The sequence below is a fragment of the Eutrigla gurnardus genome (genome assembly GCF_963514095.1).
Source record: "Eutrigla gurnardus genome assembly, chromosome: 1".
NCBI classification, from domain to species: domain Eukaryota; kingdom Metazoa; phylum Chordata; class Actinopteri; order Perciformes; family Triglidae; genus Eutrigla; species Eutrigla gurnardus.
This window is the reverse complement of record NC_139915.1, coordinates 5,971,784-5,997,322: the sequence shown is the minus strand read 5'-3', so window position 1 is coordinate 5,997,322 and position 25,539 is coordinate 5,971,784. Positions and strand designations below refer to the sequence as shown.

At 40.9% G+C, this 25,539-nt stretch overlaps 2 protein-coding genes across 2 annotated transcripts; one reads left to right on the top strand and one right to left on the bottom strand.

Moving 5' to 3' along the window:
- Window positions 1–2,861: 2,861 nt before the first annotated feature.
- Window positions 2,862–9,737, top strand: LOC311010877 (xaa-Pro dipeptidase-like; the record flags this gene model as incomplete). Its single annotated transcript, XM_084005520.1, has 9 exons — window positions 2,862–2,992; window positions 3,547–3,730; window positions 4,260–4,387; window positions 4,716–4,779; window positions 6,658–6,705; window positions 7,195–7,256; window positions 7,971–8,015; window positions 8,822–8,897; window positions 9,696–9,737. 9 exons carry the CDS (start codon window positions 2,862–2,864, stop codon window positions 9,726–9,728), a joined length of 771 nt encoding a protein of 256 aa, XP_083861646.1. The 3' UTR covers window positions 9,729–9,737.
- A 961-nt stretch (window positions 9,738–10,698) lies between these two features.
- pepd (peptidase D) lies at window positions 10,699–24,444 on the bottom strand. Its single transcript, XM_084008031.1, is given in 16 exon segments — window positions 10,699–11,080; window positions 11,367–11,532; window positions 11,534–11,556; window positions 13,356–13,540; window positions 13,741–13,889; window positions 14,032–14,109; window positions 14,639–14,707; window positions 15,780–15,826; window positions 16,628–16,703; window positions 17,508–17,552; window positions 18,253–18,314; window positions 18,756–18,803; window positions 20,671–20,734; window positions 21,063–21,190; window positions 21,720–21,903; window positions 24,396–24,444. Coding segments are annotated over 16 exon segments (1,485 nt in total). The 5' UTR covers window positions 24,413–24,444; the 3' UTR covers window positions 10,699–10,936.
- Between the last annotated feature and the right edge of the window lie 1,095 nt (window positions 24,445–25,539).

The window sequence follows — 25,539 nt, the reverse complement described above, 5'->3', positions numbered from 1 at the left end:
GAAGTTTTTATTTAGCAGTGGACAGAGAGGAAGCATGTGAGAGAGATGGGGACGTGACATGCAGCAAAGGACCTCCAGGCGGGATTTGAACCGGTGTCGTCTGCATATATGTTTACATGGGTAAATGGCTTGCACTCTAACCACTAGGCCACCTGTGGACTCACTACGCTCAGACTTGACGCGACAAGCGATATGAGCGATTTTTATGACTTTTTAATATTTTTTATGAATATTTCAAGAATTTATTTTGACTGACTTTTTCGTGAATTTTCGACATGCTTTTATATGACTTTTTTCTAAAAAAGATTTAAGATATTCTTCCAGCGTAGAGAAGTTTTTATTTAGCAGTGGACAGAGAGGAAGCATGTGAGAGAGAAGGGGACGTGACATGCAGCAAAGGACCTCCAGGCGGGATTTGAACCGGTGTCGTCTGCATATATGAAGACATGGGTAAATGGCTTGCACTCTAACCACTAGGCCACCTGCCAGCCGTGAACAACCCTTTTTATGGCTTATTTGGACTCACTTCACCCAGACTTTGATTGACACGCGATACACAAGCATATGTTACGGCTTTTAAATAATTTTTACAACATTTTATGAATTTTGTCGATTTTTCACTTTTTTTTCGACATGCTATAGTATGACTTTTTTTTTCCCACGAAAAATTTGACCATGTCTTTTTATGCTTGTTTTGGACTCACTACACTCAGACTTGACGCGACAAGCGATATGAGCGATTTTTATGACTTTTTAATATTTTTTATGAATATTTCAAGAATTTATTTTGACTGACTTTTTCGTGAATTTTCGACATGCTTTTGTATGACTTTTTTCTAAAAAAGATTTAAGATATTCTTCCAGCGTAGAGAAGTTTTTATTTAGAAGTGGACAGAGAGGAATCATGTGAGTGAGATGGGGACGTGACATGCAGCAAAGGACCTCCAGGCGGGATTTGAACCGGTGTCGTCTGCATATATGTTTACATGGGTAAATGGCTTGCACTCTAACCACTAGGCCACCTGTGGACTCACTACGCTCAGACTTGACGCGACAAGTGATATGAGCGATTTTTATGACTTTTTAATATTTTTTATGAATATTTCAAGAATTTATTTTGACTGACTTTTTCGTGAATTTTCGACATGCTTTTGTATGACTTTTTTCTAAAAAAGATTTAAGATATTCTTCCAGCGTAGAGAAGTTTTTATTTAGCAGTGGACAGAGAGGAAGCATGTGAGAGAGATGGGGACGTGACATGCAGCAAAGGACCTCCAGGCGGGATTTGAACCGGTGTCGTCTGCATATATGTTTACATGGGTAAATGGCTTGCACTCTAACCACTAAGCTGACCGGCTAGCTAGCCAGCTAGCGTGATATTGCTAATAACAACGTTAGCATGCCACTTTCTGACTGCCGTTGGCTCACTAAACGTTACCAACTACCAACGTGACTTAACATCTGTGTTTACAGCGTCGTGGACACGTTTGTGATTAAACCGCTGTTCTCTGGTTTGTGTTTGTAGAGCTGTCGGACATCGGCGATATTGAACGGAGGTCCAACCTGCAGATGACTAAACATCAAACACTCCGATCTATTGATCACACACTGTTCTACACTTTAAAACATGTTGTGATTTTAGTGTTTTGTGTATTTTATTGTTATTGTATTATTTACCAAAATAAACACTTTTTCTAAAGAGACATGTCTGCTATGCTTGAAATTAGCGCTGCGGGGAAACCTCAGACGTATACAGTGACGTAATGACGTGGTTCTCTGGGCTCTCTAGCCGGTGGAAACGCAAACAGGTTCTCGGACGGTTCGCAAGTTGAACCAACTGCGAACCAGCACGGCACCGGCCCGGCTCTTGAACTATGGTTCGCGTTGGTGGAAAAGGGGTATCTGTCTCTCTCTCTCGGTCGGACAGTAGATTACATTTATATAGCGCTTTTCGGTCGTACCCGATATCCAAAGCGCGCACAGTAACCATTATTCATTCACACCGGTGATGGTAAACTACGTTTGTAGCCACAGCTGCCCTGGGCTGGGGCAGACTAAGCAGCGGTGTCGGTGGTCGGGGCGCGCTCCGTGCTCTCACACACCGTCACACACACCGTCACACACACACACACACACACCGTCACACACACCGTCACACACACACACACACACACACCGTCACACACACACACACACACCGTCACACACACACACACACACACAGAGGGGCAGAAGAATTACCGTTGCTACGCGACCCATCCATGTGCCTGTGTTTAACGTTACGCCAGCTGGAGGGAGAGAGAGAGGCAGGCGAGGCCTAATGGCAAACACTGGATGCGACGGTTAACAAGTGCCCCCCGCCCCCAGTCGACAAAGGAGTAACTTACTCCAGTACTACTCGAGTAGTGACCCCGAACCTTCGGATAGTTAAATATGCCACTCGTTGCAGCCCTAAACATGTCCACCACATTATATCCTACATTGTTATGAAAACCACCGTCAACTTCACATTACAAGAACGTGCTCGACCGTCCGGGAGCTAGGCTACACGTTTCATAAACACAAAACAAACCACTCGGTTTAAACTTAAGATAATTATCAAAAACGATGGTGGAGCTCACAACTCGTGCACTTACTCAGGGAACAGCACATGGATGTATTAGGCTATATTATCGGAACAGCAAGGTCCGACTGTTGTACCCCGGGGGTGCACCACCAAAGTCCACAGGGACGTTGCGTTTAGTCACCATAGTAAAATTACGCTACAACATGTAGCCTATGGTAATGGCAAGTGGGGTCATGTTACATTTTATATTATCATCATATTATATTTGAACTTTTCATATGCAGGAAAACCCAGAATGACTTACCTTCAAGGTGATTTAGCCGCTCCTGCCGCCATTAATCCTGACCGCAGTCACCCCGTCTTCATGTGTTTTCGCGGTCAAAGACGCACATGCGTCCTGGAGGCGAGCATGGTCACAAGGCGCATGTGCGGATTCATAACATGAAACACTATTAAAACTTACTTGATATTTCTAAGTTCATGTGCAATGATATGAAACCTTTGAATATTATGTGAAAATATGTAGTAAAACTTACTCTTCCCACACTGTTTATTTATTACATGAATGACATATATAGATTTACTTGAATAATTCCAGTTCTCACTGATACTTACAATTAGAAAATAAAAATTGTGACAGTTAACCTAGTAAATATTACTACACCACAAAATCGTTTTTTTCAGTGCAGAAACTTTAATAAGTGTCTTAGTGATGCAATCCTAAAAAAGTGTCCTTATTCATTAGAAGAGCTCTGTGTGTCTCTGGTACAGTCGGTTGGATGTATAACCAAGGATGTCTATCTGTCTATAACTCTTTCTGAAGACACCCAATGTCAGATAATAGTTAAATCACATTTAGAAAAACTGATATTTTGACCTTGTGCAATTTATGACTTTGTGATTCTAATCTTGACCCAGAGTCCTTCAGTTGACGGTAAGTCTCTCCAACCAGTAAACGTCCTGTCTCCCTGTCCTTTCAGACCTGTCTACTGGCTGGGTAATGACACCCTGAGGGTGTCTGCTGCTCTGTTTGCAGAGAACCGCCGACGACTGTGCAATGGGCTGAGAGACAAAGACGGAGTGGTGCAGCAGTCGGTGGTGGTGCTGCAGGGAGGGGAGCAGAAGCAGAGGTATTGCACGGACACAGACGTCCTCTTCAGACAGGCAAGTGGTCTTTAGTTGGTTCTGGGATTAGTGCAAAACCCAGGCTGAGGTGGGGAGAGGGCTTGCATTTATTTATCCATCCATCCATCTACCTGTGATCCAGAGGCAAACAATGAGTTGAAGTCCTTCCAATATGTCCTGTGTCAGTCTCCTCTGTTTGTTGTGTCAAAATCCTGAAGTTATTCTATCCAGGTGCCACAAAAACATCACCAGGCTTTTCCTGAAGTAAAGTCTAGTTCCTTTGCTTCCCCGGCAGCGTTCCTCTCCTCACTCTGTCAAAATCGGCCAGCCAATCGCAGACAAATCACTTGTGTTCATGATCTATTTTCTATCCAATAATCCCATCTATGCTTGTGAATTGGTTGTGAACACAAATCAGGGCACATGGACAGTTTGTTTTGTCGTTGAGCTCCGTATTCACCTCTGAACGTCTAAGGATGTTATTTTTTGACCGGAAGTAACCGTCTCTTCTGGCTGACTGTTCTCATCTCCCTCACTAATTCTCCGGCTGCTTCTTTCCATTCTGCAGGAGTCTTTCTTCCACTGGGCTTTTGGAGTAAGCGAGCCGGACTGTTATGGAGCCATTGATGTGGACTCTGGGAAATCCATCCTTTTTGTTCCCAAACTGCCTGAAAGCTATGCTACTTGGATGGGAGAGTGAGTCCCACTAATCTTCAAAGAGCGGTGTACATAGCCAGCAATCATCATCATCATCATGGCTGCCAGCTGTAACCTGAGGACAGGCTTGACAAAGTCATGTGCTACACAGTCACATCTTTTACACCCAGTGTAAACTTCTATCAGCGTCTGTTATTATTACACTAACAACCATTTAACACTCAGTTCTGCTTGTGTCGGCCAGAACTGTAACATAACTCGTCTGTTGTGTTTTACAGACTGACTTCTTGAAATACATATTGAGTTTAAGTTTTTGTGTTTTTTGACTAAACTGTTTCTAAGTGTTGTCTTTTGCATCTGTTGGCAGGATCTTTCCCAAAGAGCACTTCAAGCAGAAGTATGCTGTTGATGAGGTGCACTACACCTGTGAGGTGAGTCTGCCTGTGTTGCTGCTGGTCTTCACAGTGTAGTGACCTTTCTTTTCTGTGCAGCGACTGAACCTTGATGTTCAGTCACCGTCCATGAAGTTACAGTAAAGGACATTAGTGCCTCCGTAGACTGTTTTTAAAGGTGAACGTCCTCCTTCTTTCATTTGAACCTTCTGGCAAAGATATGGGTGGCAGCAGTCATCAGCAGCACCAGTGTTCACCTTGTACAGTAGAAGGTGTTTTAACACGTGTGGAGCATCATACTAATAATTCATAATAATAACTATGACAGATGTCTAATTCCAGAGGGACTTTTAGTTTGGATCTAATTCCAAATATGTAACCTGCAGGTTCTTTCTCTTTCTCTGATCTCATCTAAAGAAGCATTCCTGTTCAGACTCCCTATGGTTGCCTTTAGTGAGAGTTTGGGGAAACGGTCATGGACTGTACGTTGGTGTTGACTGCAGATTCCCTGGGGAGCCATGTTGAACAGTTGACAACAGAAGGGCTATTTTGGAGATGTCCATGTTGACAAAGCTAAAATAATAAAATCTTATTATTAAAACAGCTTTAAATGAATCACTTTAAATGTGTGTTTGAAATGAACATTTACCATTTTACATCCATTTCTATGTTTACACCGTGACCTTTTGGTGACTCACCCTGCTGGTGAAAGGTGGTTTTACATCTCGGCACCTGCCTGAGGAGTGAGATTTCCTAATTAGTCACATATGCTAATTGTCACTGTAGTCAACAGCAATTCTTCCATGAAGAAATAACAGCTTGTATATTATCTTTAAAAAAAAGAAGCCATTAAACCATTTTCTTAACTTGTACTGTCATCTAGTCGGACAAATAACTCAGTTGCTGGTGTTCATCATCCAGTTGTACTGCTGCCTACAGAAGGACCTAAAAGAGAATATTTCTTTTTTATCGGAACAAGATCATGAATATTTGAACAGTTTTCTACTTTTCAAACCCTCACACATGGAAGATGTTGTTGCACACACACTTCTATGAGCGCTCCCCTACTAAACATGCAGACCGTTCTCCTTTAGATTGTTCAATGCAGCCGTTTGTGGAGAAAAAAAGTGAATAATGTGTTTTCATCCCTAGTAAGTATCTGGCTGGTGCTTAACTTCATGATTTACTGTTTGCAGAGTTTTCTTGATATCCATATTTTTTAGCGTGTGACGATATGAACAAAGATCTAAGTACAGTGTCTGTACGTTTTCCTGCTCACGCCTACTTGCTCAGCTGCAGGGAAGCTCGTTAATGATTCTAAAAATAAAAAACACAGGAACGTCCATATAGATTTTACTTCTCAGGGTTACAACTACTGCACACATGAAGACATCTTATTCATGCATGAAATGCATTTAACACTGAATGTGTAAAAAGTCAGACTTCTAAGTGATTAAATGGTCGAGGCAACAACCTCTTTTACAGGTTGAAGTTAATCTTGCAGCTAATCACCGACTCATTGGATCAGACTTTAACTGAGAATGAAATTTAATAAATTTAAGCAAAAGAGCAGTCATTCCAATGCTGCTGATTGATTTAGATATTAGGTGTTAGAGGTCCTTTTTCTGCAGGTAATTATTAATAATAATAACAAAGCTCAAATATCAGCAGTGTCTCTGAGCACCAAGTCGGGGATCTGCTTTCTGACATTTAGCTGTTGGCAGAGGAGTTATAAAGTTGCTTGAGGTTTGTTATTCAGTGTGCTGCCGAGGACCAGAGAGACCACGTAGCCACATGGGCGTCTGCCGGAGTGACCTTTATTCTGCACACTGAGAGCAGAAGGAAATGTGTGCTTGTTGTCTCTGCTGCTCGACTGCCTCTCAGTCTTCTAATGAATCCCTGTCTGCTTGCTTGCAGATCGCTGATGTCCTGTCCAACCTGGGACCAGCAGTGCTCCTAACACTGGTACGAACTATGCATCGCTCATTTCTACCTGATTACAGCTGGTGATGGATGGTTTGATTCAATATCATGGACCAATTCTTCAAGTGTGGTGTGGAGCGTTTTACTGAGCCAACGTTAAAGATGGTCGTCTGTAAAAGGCTGAGTCAGGTCTGCCTTCCTCCTCTTCATCTTCCCCGATGTTCTCTGCCACCTCATCATATCCAAAATAAAAATACTGAGTTTCATTTTGTTTGTGTTCCAGCTGTTTTCACACGAAATATCTGCTGTTGAAAATCTGAATCTTAAACACTGTCAACTTAACTTAATAATTATATTGATAAACTGCTAAAAAAGTGCAATGAGAGAATTCATGTAATCGTTCAGCAATTTGTCTGCGAGTCATTTCAGAATAGATCATCAGCCTCCACATAAACCACTTGAATGTTTTAGATTTGAATACACTTGGTTGATATTTCACTTGTTTTGTGTTTTTTGTCCGTCTCCTTGCAGCGAGGTCAGAATACAGATAGTGGGAGCATCTCCCGCGAAGCCTCCTTTGATGGAATTAGTCGGTATGTTCAATGGGCACCATTTTGCATGAACATAATTAGAGTTTGTTTGTGGAGGTTATTGGTATTTTTGCTTTTATAACCAAGGATCCAACAGATTCTCATGCATACTGATTGATGCTGATTATTCTAATTGTAATACAATGTAATTAAGCAAACTATCTTGGTTTTGCTTGTTAGTTATCTGTTAATGGCAACATTATCTTTGTTCTCCTGAGATCAGATTCATGAGAACATTTGATCTATTCTACAAGAGAAGTATTGAACCGGGTACTTATTTCAATACTAGAATAAAATTCCATTTGATCTGCAAATGTATAAAAACCTTTGAAGTTATGCCGATTGAGACTCCATCAATGTGAAGAACATTAAGTGTAGGCCAGAAGCCACCCTTTAGAGCCTGGCTGGTGCTGCTGGTGCTGCTGGTGCTGCTGGTGGTGGTGCTGGAGGAGTAAAGGCTGCAGGTGGCTGATTTCGGTTGAGTCTCCTTGGACATCCTGGTGGTGATGGGGAGGACGTGGGCACTCAGGCTATTTAAAGAAAAGAAAAGGATCACAGCTAATAAGATCATGGGTGAAGTGTGGTGATGTGTGGTTTTACAGCGTGGTGAAGAGGAAGTGACCAGCAGCAAATTCCCAGAGCCTCCTAGAGGAATAAAAACAGAACGTAGACCAAAGCTTAATTTAATGTCGGTTTCTTGTTCCTTTTCTTTATCAGCTTCCAAGTGAACAACACTCTTTTACACCCAGTCATTGTGGAATGGTAAGTCATTAAAATATGTTTCATAATATTATTCAAAATGCCTGTTCAAGATGAGCATAAAGGCCGTGATGTCGACCTTAATTAACCAGACATTTCTGCAGATTTCACCACTTTTAACTCCCAAACCGTGGTGATTACAGCTGCCCAGGCAGGTAATTGTGTGTCTGCAATCACAAACGGGAGCTTTGCCTGTTTTTCCCCTCGCAGAGCGAGAAGCCAGTTCACACGGATGTAATGGACTTCGTGCTCGTCTGGCTGTCCTTGGCATTAGAGTATGCACCCTCCAGATGAATTGACACTTTCTGAAATGAGGAGGAATGCTTTCAGGGCACACCTCCTGGGGAGAAAGACCTGATTGTACCTGTCTGCCCCCTCCGCTCTGCTCACATGGCTCTCTTTATAATGGGCTGTTTTTAACTTCCATTAGTGTTGCTATTGGTTACCAATTCATTGTGTCGTGTATTTAGTTCTGTTCTGAAATCCTTAATATTGCTGTATCAAGCCAACCAAGGTGCAGCTTAGTTTGAAGTCAAAGAATATGTAGATTCCCACTGGAATCAAGAAACAACGAGTGTCATTTATCTAGAATATTCCTGAGGAAAATGGAGGACCGTCTCCTCGTCATTTGTTCTCTACACCAGTTACTGTATTAGCAGTGTATATTAGAAAGATGGGTATAAAAAAGCCTTGATATCTTCCTGTAGCTCAATGTGAAAGTAGAATTCCATTCCATTCTTTGGCTTCACGTTTGATAAACTGTATTGATCAGAATGAGAGCTGCTCACTCACTCTGTTTCTGTCTGCAGCCGTCTGGTTAAGACTGATATGGAGCTGGAGGTCCTGCGCTACACCAACAGGATTTCTAGTGACGCCCATAAAATGGTATGATCCTTCTCAGACAGACTCAGATGGTTAGGTTGTAAATTGTCAAACAATAAAAGACAGGAGCAGAATGAAAAGAGAATTTCAGAGCATGAAATTAAACGCCCCAAAGTAGGAAAGTATCAAGCAGCTTATTGAGTCTAAAACCCACCCAAAGGATTTAAGATTCAGGATCTTCTAAGGCTATAAACGCTTTAAATGCTATCGATCTTAACTTCCCCCACTAGCTCTGAGGCCAGCAGTTAACAGAGATAGCCTTTGACCAATAAGCTGTAGCATTAAAGCAGTATTTTTGCTTCAGCACAGGATTTAGCGTTAACACCATGAATAACGTCTTCAGGGGCTGAGCAGCAGTTAACCTCTCAATGTAATCTGTCCTCTGAAGTCATCCACGACAAGCGTTCCATAGTGTTTTCCTCCTGTTGTTGCTCCATTGTTACCAGTGTGATCATTAGACATCTTCAGAGGTAGATGTTTACCCAGAGCCACCCTTCCTGGCAGGTTTTCAGGTCTAACGTTCCCTGTGGGCGTGCAGTAAAAACAGACAATGTTCTCCCAAATCAGCAAGTGCTTGAGGGCACCGACTCTAAATGTTTATTTCCAGTAAATCCTGCAGACGACGCTTGAGGGAACGATCCACAATTCATTCAAACGCATCTTATAAACAAAGGAGGGAAACATAATCTCCATGTTTTCTCCTACTTGTGATTTGCATATAAACAGCAAGTCAATGAATCTATATTGCAAAGTGTTAAATGTTTGGTCTAAGTCACATAGAATCCTACTGTTTCTCTGTAGGTCATGAAGCATGTGAAACCTGAAAGAATATGAAATAGAGAGGCGTGTTGATGCTCTGTAACTGTATGACTGTTATTATAGGTGCGGTGGAGTGAGTACTACGGGGTTCAAGCTTGTCACATACTTCACACACTGGTAGACCCGACACTGACAGGTGCTTAAGAAACAAAAACCTAGAGAAAATAGTCCATGATATATGAGGCGATGATTCAATTTTCTTAAAAACTTTAGCTGTCCCCGGGGAGCAATTTAGGGCACAGATTAGCTGTACAAGAATGAAATGTACGAGAATAAAAGAGTGACAGGCAGCACACCTGGCCCCAATTAGACATCCTCTATAAATAGTCTCATTGTAGGTGACTGCCACCCAGAGGCCAAACAAATGAACTACACAAACAAATTAAAAAGAATACTAACTGTAGTTTATTTCATAGTTTGAAACTAAAGTTGGTACTCCATGGCTTCTTCACTTGTGAAGGTACCAACCTCTTAAATGTCTAATTGTTCTTATTATTATCTTACACTACTGTGTTCTGAGCTCATATACGTTCAGTATAACTCAATGTCCAATGGGTTGATTCAAGTGGAATAATTATAATAAAAGTATTCTTACTTTTCAAGAGTTTAGTGCATAATTGTACATTTACAGAATACTTTATTGGTGGAATTTTTGAATTGATTAAGTTGTATATCTCACATGGCTATGAGAGGGGATGATGATGAGGACAATGGCAGCTTTAAAAACATCTCTTTAGAATACTATAAAATTACCTTTTAAAAAAAATTATTCATGTTTTATTACTTTTTTTTCTCCGTAAAACAAACAGAAGTTCCACTTCTTAAAATAATACACGCTTTGGTTTAAGACAAGACTAAATTAGTTCTCTGGTTAACACAAGGTTTGTGGTATAATGTACTGATTTCCTTAAAATAATAATTCAAAAAATATTAAACAAAATATCAACTAAATAAACAAAAGTATGCAGCACACAGTTGTACATTAAAATGTTTATTTAAATGAATTTCATAGCATTTTGTGAATCAGTGTACAAAAAGGAATATGTAAGAACTATTCATTAAAGCTCAAATGTCTTTTTCCAGGAGGCACGTTTCATGAAAGCCTTGATTTTGTGTCTGTTATAGAAATGGAGAACAATTTCAGTGTCACCGAAGAAAAATGACTGGTTGTTCATCTGCAGTCATTTATGACCCGGCAACAGCTCCTTACTGCGAGACATCATCTAGAATTTCACACTCTGGACGACGGGGCTGAAGGCTTTTCCAGAGTCGGCCATGAAAGCTTCGATCTCCTCCACGGTGCGAGGGACGCAGGTTAGCAGCTCAATGCCTTCAGCCGTCACGGCGATGTCATCTTCAATGCGAACCTGTCAGCAGAAGGGAGACTCGAGTCAGTCAAACATGGTAGAATCAGAGGACGAGGCGTTCAAACTAGATATAATGCCAGAGATTGCTAAGGTGTTCTTCACTTTGCATTACGTGACATTTTCATGCTTAAAACAATTGTCCATCTTTATAACTTGTAGCGCCAGAAAACATGAAAGAAGAGCAATGTTGTCATTCCAAGTATCAAGTATATCAAGCTCTCCATCCCTCCTCCTGTGAATCAGATCAAATAAACACCACCAGATGAAAGTGTGCCGGCAGACTGACCCCTCCGAAGCCACGGAAACGAGCCAGCACTTGGTTGTTGATGAAGCAGCTCTGGGCATCGTTGGCCAAGGCCTCGTCCAGCAGGTGGTTGATGAAGTATATGCCGGGCTCCACGGTGAGGACCATCCTCTCCTGCACCAGACGGCCCATCCGAAGGCTCTTCAGTCGGCTCGTTGATGCGCTCCGTCCCCTGATAAAACCACAGCTACACAGTTAAAAAGGGAAATGGACCAGCATCTCTAAAGGGCTTTTCTAGTCTTTCGGCACTACATTCAGTCCATTTACCCATTCACACATATCCATACACTGATGGCAGAGGAGCTGATCTCATTTACACATATTCACAAGTAGATGGTGCAATTTGGGGTCCAGTATCTTGCCCAAGCACACTTCAGCACATTCAGACTCGAGGAGCCGGGATTCAAACTCTTCAGATTGGAGGATGATTATACCTCCGAGCCACAGTCACCCAAAAAGACCCCATTAACACTTTTGATGATAGTATTGAATTTATAATTTCATTGTGGATTAATTATACTGTAGGAGCACAGCCAATGCTGCAGGAAACATTTTCAAGTGTTAAACCTTTTTTGTGAATCAGTTCTTCAAACTATTTTCTTGAATTTACTCAAGAAAGCTTCTAAGAAAAGCCTTTGTCGGATTCAACAAGATAATTGTTCGTACTTGTGTTCTTTTATTGATGAATCCCACCGTCTTTAGCAAAGTTACTCCCAGCCGAGGGTGCAGTACTTCACTAGTTCTGAAGTGGAGGTACTCTTGCAGGAAATGAGCCATCTTATTTAAAAGCATCAGTAGTGGATAGAAAATAACACAGAAAATTCTATTACACTTATGTTCAAGTGTTGGTGTATTTATATAAAAAGGGCCGAATGCTTTGTAAAATACAGTGGAAACCTCATGGGGATTATATATGTGTGTGTGTGTGTGTGTGTGTATATATATATAATATATTATATATATTATATATATATATATATATATTATATATATATATATATATATATATATATATATATATATATATATATATATATATATATATATATATATATATTATATATATATATTATATATATATATATATATATATATATATATATATATATATATATATATATATATATATATATATATATATATATATATATAATATATATAATATATTATATATGGCCTTATTATATATAATAATAAGGCAATCATTACCTAATATAAAGATATAAACAGTGTGTGTATAGGAGTGATTCTGTCCCAGGCTTCTTGATCATATAAACAGTTGACCGTGATCATGAGAAGCGATTTCCACTTTAATGTAAATAATTATTAAAAATAATTCTATATAAATATTATTATCGATAAAAGTAATTCTATTATTAAACAGAAGAACTGAATAAAACACAATAAATACTATTTTTGCACAAACAAGTGTGCGTGGATTCTGTTCTTACCTGAACAAATGAAAATGCAGAAAAAAAAGATGTGAATGTCAGAATCTTTGTGATGTCATTTCAGTGAGAAACCTGCTGTAGGTCTGACTGCCTGCATGAAACTCGCCAACAGTATAGTTTGTCATGTGTCCACAGACTGCAGAGCACTGTATTCATATTCAGTGAGCTCTGCTTCACAGTGTACTTCACACGCTGACACCTTCTGCTGCTGAACACTCAGCAGTTCTAACGGAGACTCTGGAAGCTGCCTTCTGTATTCACTTGTCAAAAAGGGGGAAACTGTACAAAAACCCTCCACCACAACCTGAAATGATCCGTGTTCAGAGTTCAAACAACATTTTATCTTCCCTCTCTCCGGCCCTCATCCTGAACCTGCTCCTGCAGCTTGGCCTCTTTTTGTTGTGCTCTCTATTATTGATGACACATCAATAGGAACAGGAAAGCACTTCTTCGTCTGTCTGGAGACTTTGATAGCTGCAAACACTTATCAAACCGCAGAATCTAAATCTCCTATTCTCACCTCGGGGTATCCTCCCACGTCGTGCACGTCGATGCCCAGCAGGTGTCCCAGGCCGTGGGGCATGAAGACGGAGCCCAGGTGGACCTTCATCATGTCCTCCACGCTGCCATTCAGGAGGCCCAGCTTCACCAGCTCCTCCAGGTGAATGCGGTCAGCCATGCGGTGCATGTCGGTCCACTTCACACCTTCAACACAAGCAACTTTGTTCAGGAAGAGCAGATGCTGACACTTTACACCTCTCTAAATATAGGTATGATCTAAGACCAGGTTAACATTTGATTTGCAGGGTTTACATTTACAAGACCCCAGCAACTGCACTTTCCCTCACTTTACTTTTTAAATCAATGAAGTGTACTCAAAGCTCAACGGACTAAAAGATGCTAACCTGGTCTAATGGCCGCCATGACATTTCGGGAGGCTTTGAGGACGGCCTCGTAGATGGCCCTCTGGTCTGGAGTGAACTTTCCGTTGGCTGGGAAGGAGCAGGTGATGTCTGAGCTGTAGCAGTAATACTCTCCACCCAGGTCGAAGAGACTTCAGGGAATAAAATAATAAAACCCATTCAGTCAAGTGTATTATTAGCATTATGACGACCGGGCTGCAACAGCTCTCCCTTCAGGAGAATCTGTGAATGTGTTACCGGCCATTTTTCTAAAAACTGCTGGAAGCTTCTCACCACATGTCTCCATCCACGATGGTCTTTTCATTTGGAGCACCAGCATGGCCGTAGTGGAGAATGGAGGAATTATTGCCCCTGTTGTTAAACAATAACACAGTTAGAAGTAGCATGACTACGAATATATACTTCACTACTAATTGTTAATCACATTGAATGTGACGTACATAAAAGCAGCATGAAATCTCATTTGAATCAAATCATGTATTGCAAAACAGCATCAAAAGGAATTTTAATCTTTGCACATTTCAAATGAAGTTGACCTTTTAATAGGAACCTAATCCCAGTGCCTGTTTAAAGAATCACTGTGATGATCAGGTCTTGTCATTTTCCAAGCTCTTTGAACAGTAAATAGCTTGTATCCACTAACCACCCTAGGAATACTCGTGGCCTTTAACACGAAAGGGCAAAGCATGATTAGCGACGGTGCTTCAAAATGCTTCATCCATGATGATTTTGCTCGCTGACATCCACTTCCTCTTTGTTGCCAGGTTACTGTTTTAGCTGCCTCTGCATCCGAAGCTCTGCTTTGTTTGCAGGCATCTTTGAAGAAGCAGAAGTTCACCTCCCGAAGTTAAACTGATAAATGGATTAATTAGCACCTTACGTTCCACAGATACAGGTGTATGAGGTGTGACGCATCCCTCCCTTCGTGTAGCAGTAGTGCTGGAAAAGGCTGCAAAGGAAAAAAGAAGAAAGTCCTTTAGAGAAAAACCCCCAGTGGGGAAAAAGGAAACTAAATAATTTCCGCACAGTTGAGATCACAGGAAACAGTAATGAGTGGAAGGACATTCTCTGCCCTCTGCCTGACTCCATGCTTTTTTAGAATGTATTCAGCACACGTCCTTTAATCATCACACGTTCACGCACATCAAACACTTCAGTGGATCTGGACAGCGTTGCAAAGCTGTGCAAGATGACACAGTTCCTGGTGCTTTTAACACCAGCTAAAGGGAAATTAACGTGACTGGCAGCTGCTCCAACGCCACATTATTATAAAAAAAAAACACGGGAAAATATCTTACTAAAATATACAAACAAAATGTATTAAATTAGCTTTGAAATGACTGTGTTGTTGTGCTCCCAGATTGATGTTAAACCAGGTCAAACCTTTGTGTAGCACATTTAAAAACAAACCCCTGTTAAATGAATGCTAAACAGGCACGGGAAAGCAAACAGAAACAAAGCCAACCGAAATAAGAACAGACAAACAAAAACATAATTAACACATCGAAATAATAAAGGAATTGAAGCGCAACCGAAAATGAAGTCAAGGTGTCAAACTCAACTCAATTAAACAACAAAGAGAACGTGTGGATTTTCTCCAGCGACTTAATAGTTTTCGGCAGTCTAAGTTATTTTTATATTCATATGAATGAATGAAATTTCTGTCTAGTTCTGGGGACATTCAAGAGAAGGAATAAGCATGTTTTGCTATATAAAATGTGGGGCCGGTCGATTTAAAACCTCAAAAACAAGCAATTAAATCTGATAATTACATCTGAAGCAGACAGGAAGCCAATGGACAGAGGCCACACTGGTGATATGTGATCCCGTTTTCTTTTCTAGTGAGAATTTTGCACTAAGATGACAATGAGACAACTCTACACCTACAGAGAATTACAGTAGTTTAACCGAGAGGAAATAAAAGCATGAATAACTCTATTGAGATCTTTGGGAGATAAAAAAAGACATTTACGTCGGCTTAAAGTCTGAACTGGAAAAAGTTTGAAAAACCAATCCCTTACCTCTCCATTTCATATTCTTTGAGTCCAGGTTTCACATGCTTCATGACCTACAGAGAAACAGGACTCTATGTGACTTAGACCAAACATTTAACACTTTGCAATATAGATTCATTGACTTGCTGTTTATATGCAAACAGCAATCCCAAGTAGGAGAAAACATGGAGATTATGTTTCCCTCCTTTGTTTATAAGATGCGTTTGAATGAATTGTGGATCGTTCCCTCAAGCGTTGTCTGCAGGATTTACTGGAAATAAACATTTAGAGTCGGTGCCCTCAAGCACTTGCTGATTTGGGAGAACATTGTCTGTTTTTACTGCACGCCCACAGGGAACGTTAGACCTGAAAACCTGCCAGGAAGGGTGGCTCTGGGTAAACATCTACCTCTGAAGATGTCTAATGATCACACTGGTAACAATGGAGCAACAACAGGAGGAAAACACTATGGAACGCTTGTCGTGGATGACTTCAGAGGACAGATTACATTGAGAGGTTAACTGCTGCTCAGCCCCTGAAGACGTTATTCATGGTGTTAACGCTAAATCCTGTGCTGAAGCAAAAATATTGCTTTAATGCTACAGCTTATTGGTCAAAGGCTATCTCTGTTAACTGCTGGCCTCAGAGCTAGTGGTGGAAGTTAAGATCGATAGCATTTAAAGCGTTTATAGCCTTAGAAGATCCTGAATCTTAAATCCTTTGGGTGGGTTTTAGACTCAATAAGCTGCTTGATACTTTCCTACTTTGGGGCGTTTAATTTCATGCTCTGAAATTCTCTTTTCATTCTGCTCCTGTCTTTTATTGTTTGACAATTTACAACCTAACCATTTGAGTCTGTCTGAGAAGGATCATACCATTTTATGGGCGTCACTAGAAATCCTGTTGGTGTAGCGCAGGACCTCCAGCTCCATATCAGTCTTAACCAGACGGCTGCAGACAGAAACAGAGTGAGTGAGCAGCTCTCATTCTGATCAATACAGTTTATCAACGTGAAGCCAAAGAATGAAAAGGAATTCAACTTTCACATGGAGCTACAGGAAGATAAAGGCTTTTTTTATACCCATCTTTCTAATATACACTGCTAATACAGTAACTGGTGTTGAGAACAAATGACGAGGAGACGGTCCTCCATTTTCCTCAGGAATATTCTAGATAAATGACACTCGTTGTTTCTTGATTCCAGTGGGAATCTACATATTCTTTGACTTCAAACTAAGCTGCACCTTGGTTGGCTTGATACAGCGATATTAAGGATTTCAGAACAGAACTAAATACACGACACAATGAATTGGTAACCAATAGCAACACTAATGGAAGTTAAAAACAGCCCATTATAAAGAGAGCCATGTGAGCAGAGTGGAGGGGGCAGACCGGTACAATCAAGTCTTTCTCCCCAGGAGGTGTGCCCTGAAAGCATTCCTCCTCATTTCAGAAAGTGTCAATTCATCTGGAGGGTGCATACTCTAATGCCAAGGACAGCCAGATGAGCACGAAGTCCATTACATCTGTGTGAACTGGCTTCTCGCTCTGCGAGGGAAAAAACAGGCAAAGCTCCCGTTTGTGATTGCAGACACACAATTACCTGCCTGGGCAGCTGTAATCACCACGGTTTGGGAGTTAAAAGTGGTGAAATCTGCAGAAATGTCTGGTTAATTAAGGTCGACATCACGGCCTTTATGCTCATCTTGAACAGGCATTTTGAATAATATTATGAAACATATTTTAATTACTTACCATTCCACAATTACTGGGTGTAAAAGAGTGTTGTTCACTTGGAAGCTGATAAAGAAAAGGAACAAGAAACTGACATTAAATTAAGCTTTGGTCTACGTTCTGTTTTTATTCCTCTAGGAGATTCTGTGAATTTGCTGCTGGTCTGTTTTTATCCGTCACTTCCTCTTCACCACGCTGTAAAACCACACATCACCACACTTCACCCATGATCTTATTAGCTGGGATCCTTTTCTTTTCTTTAAATAGCCTGAGTGCACATCCTCCCCATCACCACCAGGATGTCCAAGGAGACTCAACCGAAATCAGCCACCTGCAGCCTTTACTCCTCCAACACCACCAGCAGCACCAGCACCCAGGCTCTGGAGGGATCCTGTCCTGTCCTACACTTAATGAAGGTGCTTCACATTGATGGAGTCTCAATCGGCATAACTTCAAAGGTTTGCAGATCAAATGGAATTTTATTCTAGCATTTAAATAAGTACACGGTTCAATACTTTTTTGTAGAATAGATCAAATGTTCTCATGAATCTGATCTCAGGAGAACAACGATAATGTTGCCGTTAACAGATAACAAGCAAAACCAAGATAGTTTGCTTAAGTACAGTGTATTACAATGAGATTAATCAGCATCAATCAGTATGCATGAGAATCTGTTGGATCCTTGGTTATAAAAGCAAAAAATACCAATAACCTCCACAAACAAACTCTAATTACGTTCATGCAAAATGGTGCCCATTGAACATACCGACTAATTCCATCAAAGGAGGCTTCGCGGGAGATGCTCCCACTATCTGTATTCTGACCTCGCTGCAAGGAAACGGACAAAAACACAAAACAAGTGAAATATCAACCATTCAAATCTAAAAACAGTCAAGTGGTTTATGTGGAGGCTGATGATCTATTCTGAAATGACTACATTCATGATTACATGAATTCTCTCATTGGACTTTTTAGCAGTTTATCAATATAATTATCAGGTTTTGAAAGTTGACAGTGTTTAAGATTCTGATTTTCACCAACAAAATGAAACTCCGTATTTTTATTTTGGATATGATGAGGTGGCAGAGAACATCGGGGAAGATGAAGAAGAGGAAGGCAGACCTGACTCAGCCTTTTACAGACGACCATCTTTAACGTTGGCTCAGTAAAACGCTCCACACCACACTTGAAGAATTGGTTCATGATATTACATCAAACCATCTATCACCAGCTGTAATCAGGTAGAAATGAGCGATGCATAGTTCGTACCAGTGTTAGGAGCACTGCTGGTCCCAGGTTGGACAGGACATCAGCGATCTGCAAGCAAGCAGACAGGGATTCATTAGAAGACTGAGAGGCAGTCGAGCAGCAGAGACAACAAGCACACATTTCCTTCTGCTCTCAGTGTGCAGAATAAAGGTCACTCCGGCAGACGCCCATGTGGCTACGTGGTCTCTCTGGTCCTCGGCAGCACACTGAATAACAAACCTCAAGCAACTTTATAACTCCTCTGCCAACAGCTAAATGTCAGAAAGCAGATCCCCGACCTGGTGCTCAGAGACACTGCTGATATTTGAGCTTTGTTATTATTATTAATAATTACCTGCAGAAAAAGGACCTCTCCAACACCTAAGATCTAAATCAATCAGCAGCATTGGAATGACTGCTCTTGTGCTTAAATGTATTACATTTCATTCTCAGTTAAAGTCTGATCCAATGAGTCGGTGATTAGCTGCAAGATTAACTTTCAACATGTAAAAGAGGTTGTTGCCTCGACCATTTAATCACTTAGAAGTCTGACTTTTTACACATTCAGTGTTAAATGCATTTCATGCATGAATAAGATGTCTTCATGTGTGCAGTAGTTGTAACCCTCAGAAGTAAAATCTATATGGACGTTCCTGTGTTTTTTATTTTTAGAATCATTAACGAGCTTCCCTGCAGCTGAGCAAGTAGACGTGAGCAGGAAAACGTACAGACACTGTACTTAGATCTTTGTTCATATCGTCACACGTTAAAAAACTCTGCAAACAATAAATCATGAAGTTAAGCACCAGCCAGATACTTACTAGGGATGAAAACGCATTATTCACATTTTTTCTCCACAAACGGCTGCATTGAACAATCTAAAGGAGAACGGTCTGCATGTTTAGTAGGGGAGCGCTCATAGAAGTGTGTGTGCAACAACATCTTCCATGTGTGAGGGTTTGAAGAAAACTGCTTAAATATTCATGATCTTGTTCTGATAAAAAAGAAATATTCTTCTCTTTTAGGTCCTTCTGTAGGCAGCAGTACAACTGGATGATGAACACCAGCAACTCAGTTATTTGTCGGGCAAGATGACGGTACAAGTTAAGCAAATGGTTTAATGGCTTTTTTTTTTAAAGATAATATACAAGCTGTTATTTCTTCATGGAAGAATTGCTGTTGACTACAGTGATAATTAGCATATGTGACTAATTAGGAAATCTCACTCCTCAGGCAGGTGCGGAGATGTAAAAATACCTTTCACCAGCAGGGTGAGTCATCAAAAGGTCACAGTGTAAACATAGAACTGGATGTAAAATGGTATATGTTCATTTAAACACACATTTAAAGTGATTCATTTAAAGCTGTTTTAATAATAAGATTTTATTATTTTAGCTTTGTCAACATGGACATCTCCAAAATAGCCCTTCTGTTGTCAACTGTTCAACATGGCTCCCCAGGGAATCTGCAGTCAACACCACCGTACAGTCCATGACCGTTTCCCCAAACTCTCACTAAAGGCAATCATAGGGAGTCTGAACAGGAATGCTTCTTTAGATGAGATCAGAGAAAGAGAAAGAACCTGCAGGTTACATATTAGGAATTAGATCCAAACTAAAAGTCCCTCTGGAATTAGACATCTGTCATAGTTATTAGTATGAATTATTAGTATGATGCTCCACACGTGTTAAAACACCTTCTACTGTACAAGGTGAACACTGGTGCTGCTGATGACTGCTGCCACCCATATCTTTGCCAGAAGGTTCAAATGAAAGAAGGAGGACGTTCACCTTTAAAAACAGTCTACGGAGGCACTAATGTCCTTTACTGTAACTTCATGGACGGTGACTGAACATCAAGGTTCAGTCGCTGCACAGAAAAGAAAGGTCACTACACACTACACCGTGAAGACCAGCAGCAACACAGGCAGACTCACCTCACAGGTGTAGTGCACCTCATCAACAGCATACTTCTGCTTGAAGTGCTCTTTGGGAAAGATCCTGCCAACAGATGCAAAAGACAACACTTAGAAACAGTTTAGTCAAAAAACACAAAAACTTAAACTCAATATGTATTTCAAGAAGTCAGTCTGTAAAACATAACAGACGAGTTATGTTACAGTTCTGGCAGACACAAGCAGAACTGAGTGTTAAATGGTTGTTAGTGTAATAATAACAGACGCTGATAGAAGTTTACACTGGGTGTAAAAGATGTGACTGTGTAGCACATGACTTTGTCAAGCCTGTCCTCAGGTTACAGCTGGCAGCCATGATGATGATGATGATTGCTGGCTATGTACATCGCTCTTTGAAGATTAGTGGGACTCACTCTCCCATCCAAGTAGCATAGCTTTCAGGCAGTTTGGGAACAAAAAGGATGGATTTCCCAGAGTCCACATCAATGGCTCCATAACAGTCCGGCTCGCTTACTCCAAAAGCCCAGTGGAAGAAAGACTCCTGCAGAATGGAAAGAAGCAGCCGGAGAATTAGTGAGGGAGATGAGAACAGTCAGCCAGAAGAGACGGTTACTTCCGGTCAAAAAATAAGATCGTTGGACGTTCAGAGGTGAATACGGAGCTCAACGACAAAACAAACTGTCCATGTGCCCTGATTTGTGTTTACAACCAATTCATAAGCACAGATGGGATTATTGGATAGAAAATAGATCATGAACACAAGTGATTTGTCTGCGATTGGCTGGCCGATTTTGACAGAGTGAGGAGAGGAACGCTGCCGGGGAAGCGAAGGAACTAGACTTTACTTCAGGAAAAGCCTGGTGATGTTTTTGTGGCACCTGGATAGAATAACTTCAGGATTTTGGCACAACAAACAGAGGAGACTGACACAGGACATATTGGAAGGACTCCAACTCATTGTTTGCCTCTGGATCACAGGTAGATGGATGGATGGATGAATAAATGCAAGACCTCTCCCCACCTCAGCCTGGGTTTTGCACTAATCCCAGAACCAACTAAAGACCACTTGCCTGTCTGAAGAGGACGTCTGTGTCCGTGCAGTACCTCTGCTTCTGCTCCCCTCCCTGCAGCACCACCACGGACTGCTGCACCACTCCGTCTTTGTCTCTCAGCCCATTGCACAGTCGTCGGCGGTTCTCTGCAAACAGAGCAGCAGACACCCTCAGGGTGTCATTACCCAGCCAGTAGACAGGTCTGAAAGGACAGGGAGACAGGACGTTTACTGGTTGGAGAGACTTACCGTCAACTGAAGGACTCTGGGTCAAGATTAGAATCACCGAGTCATAAATTGCACGAGGTCAAAATATCAGTTTTTCTCAATGTGATTTAACTATTATGTGACATTGGGTGAGCCACAGCCCAGCTGTCTTCAGAAAGAGTTATAGACAGATAGACATCCTTTGTTATACATCCAACCGACTGTACCAGAGACACACAGAGCTCTTCTAATGAATAAGGACACTTTTTTAGGGTTGCATCACTAAGACACTTATTAAACTTTATTAAAGTTGAAGTTACATGTGGTTGATGTTTGTTCGGTCCTCTGGCAGATCACCTTGTGACTGCTGACTGCTGACAACTTCATTCTTATTACAGCAGATACTTGTGTGGTTTTATAACAATCACAGGAAGTCTGCCTGGGTTTTGTGGATCACAAGAACATTGTCCTTGTTCTGTTGAGATCAGCAGCGGTCATAATTGCAAAAGAGTTGACACACACGGAAAATAAACTGTGGCAAGCAACCTTTACGATACGTACACACTTTCTTCAGCAAGATCATCTTCACAAATGAAAAACACTTATGATTTTTGAAGCGTGAATGCGATTGCCAGAAGTAAAACGGTAACATTAGTATATCAAAGGAACGACAGACTAGGTGTGATGACGTTTAGTCTCATTAGCAACAACTTTCTTTGAGACACTTTGAGGCTTAACATTTCTTCAGGGGGATATTTACTGATAGAATTTTATATTGTGGAGCAAAACGTTTAAATGTCTTCAGTCGAATTGAAAAACGAATTGACTTTGAGACGAAGGAACTGCAGCACTCTCTCAGGGGACCTCCAGACAAATAATACCAGACCAATTTGTTAGTTTTTTACTGTGTTGCAGTAGAATGGTGTAGACATTAGTCCGTCAAACCTGTAGGAAATGTGTATTTAAAGTTGTGAATTGCATAGAGGATGGAAAGCCAACAGTATAATTGTGCTTCACGAATCTAGAATGTTGTTGAATTCAGTTGCAATCATTAAATTAACGAGTGATCTCAGCAGAACAAAGTTCAAGTTACGTTCTTGTGATCACGACACAACCCAGGCAGCCTTCTTGTGGTCGTTGCATAAAAAGTTTCTGCTGTAATAATAACCATAAAGTTGTCAATCAGCAATCGCAAGGGGATCTCTGCCAGAGGTTGGAACAAACATCATTCATACCTTATGACATTATGTAATCCATCACATCACCGGCCAACTCTTCCCTCAAAAACAAACTTACTTTAATGAGGAACTCACTGGCCCAGTCCTAAATACACAAGACAAAATCTAGTCCGTCTGTCCGTCTGCCAAGTAGAGGATTGTGTGTACTTCCTCACCACTTCACTGAGACCGATATCAGTCCTCACAGTTAAACCCGTCTACTCAGCTAAAAGTGAAGGATACAGAAACCCTTGAACCATAAAATACTACGAGGTTATGGATTAACCTTAGATATAGTCCAGGCAGAATCACACGTCGTGTTTGATATCTTATCAGCAAAGCCGTGGCCAGAGATCAAGATCTATAACTAAAGGCAATAACGGTCACAAGGAAGTCTATCCATCTATAACGAGGCCCTATTTTAACTCCTTCTGAAGAAAGCTGGGCTGTGGTTCATCCACCCCTTCATACAGAAATGTACTGACCAGGTCCTGAGGATGACCCCCATCATTCATACCTTATTACATTAGTTAATCCATTACGCCAGCCAACTCTTCCCTCACAATCTGACTTACTTTAATAAGTACCTCACACATTTTCCAAACCAGAAGTGCAAGAACGGTGCAGGTTTTAGGATTTATTCCTGCATTGTATTCTAGTTATATGCTTGATTAGTCCTTGACACCTGGATTATGTCCCTAACCAGAAACCTTCACCCTGAAAACAGCTGTATCATATAGCACTATACATTCATGCACTTGCAGGTTTACAATAACAAGAGCGAATATCCACAGAAATCAGGGAAATGTTGTATACTTTCACATTTTCAAGCTTTTAAACTCATTATAAAAATCCCAAGACAACTTTTTCCTGAACGCAGCGGAAACTGTGCTAGCTCCAGTTTTTAGTTTAACACACTACAGTGAAGGTAAGAGGTCGTTATTATATATTTAAGGTGCTTTCAGTTTGGTCTGTTGTGAAAAAGTGTTTCACAGAGACATTGACTGATGCAACACGTCTCCTCAGACACAAATAGTTAACTACATCCTAACGGAACGGGACGTCAGAAGTTGGCTGACAAGGACGGTGGAGTAACGCTCCAGTCTGCCTGACAACAGCGTAACTACCAGACGAGCTCGCGAGCTCCTCTATGTCACATGATGATGACGCAGTGGAAAACAAGCTAAGACGACTATATTAATTATCATAGGAGTTAAAATATTAATATTTTCTCGTCAGTGAGAGAGCTGTCAGAAATCAGAAAGACTCACTGTGGTGCGGCAGCCATATTGATACGTCGGTCCAGACTGTCACGTGAGACGCGAATCACATGCGTTTTGTACGGAGCTGAGCGCCAATCAGGTAACGTGGCATCGTGCTGCGTTCAAGTCTTCAGGAAAAACAACCATCAACAGTAAAGTTGTGTTAAAAGGATCTTTCGTCTTATTTTTCGACTGTCGTTTATAAAGTGCTGCAGTCAACACATTGAAACCCGTAAAATAAAAAGATAAAAAGAGCAGTAAACATTGCAGACCCATGCAAGCACGTATAGCACAATTCTTCACCATTAAATATCACTTAATAAGTAGTGTAGTTGCCAGTTGTATAAATACATCCTACAATTGGGAGCAGCAAGTACACAAGTGCAGAGAATAATACATAAAAGGCATGCAATATGTTAATGGTATATGCCATATTATAGAATTTTTGAGTAGGTGACCATATTAGTTTTTCCATTTACAATTGCAGTGCATTGAGTCCCCCGGGTACTGTAATGCCTCAATATCGTTTCTTTGAGATGTTAATATCATCAATGTAGCTAAAACAACCTTTTCGGATATATATGTTTTGTAACACAAAGGGGCTACAATCTAGAGTTATACTGACACCATTCAGCTATCTGCTCAATTTCTATTTATTTATCCTTTAACCTACTAATCACCAGTTATAGCCATAGATGTGTTTTTCTTCATAGAGGAATTAAGACACAAGACCTTGTAGAGTCACCCAGGAGATCTGCTTTCTTTCTTCCTTTTTTTTGTCATGTGCTGAGGAAGTGAAATGATCCATGACCATGAATATAAATCAGCCCACATTAAAGGAGAAATCCGGTCATTTTTGACCCCATTTCCGTTGTCCTCAGGGTCATCCGACTTATTAGAAGCAAAAAACCCGACAAAAATTGACGTTGCCTATAGCCCGAGATCTGTACCTAGCTGAAGCTATCGTTGCTATGTTGTAACATAGTCATATGGACATAACAGCTTCCTGGATTTATTACGGACAGGACGACTGCACTGCTCGGTCGTTTCTTTATGGATACAAAATCAAAACTACGAGGAAAACGTTTTCGTTTCTGCGGTGACTGGGAGGGACGACAGGCGCTCGGCTATCTACTGCTAATGTCTACGGGGT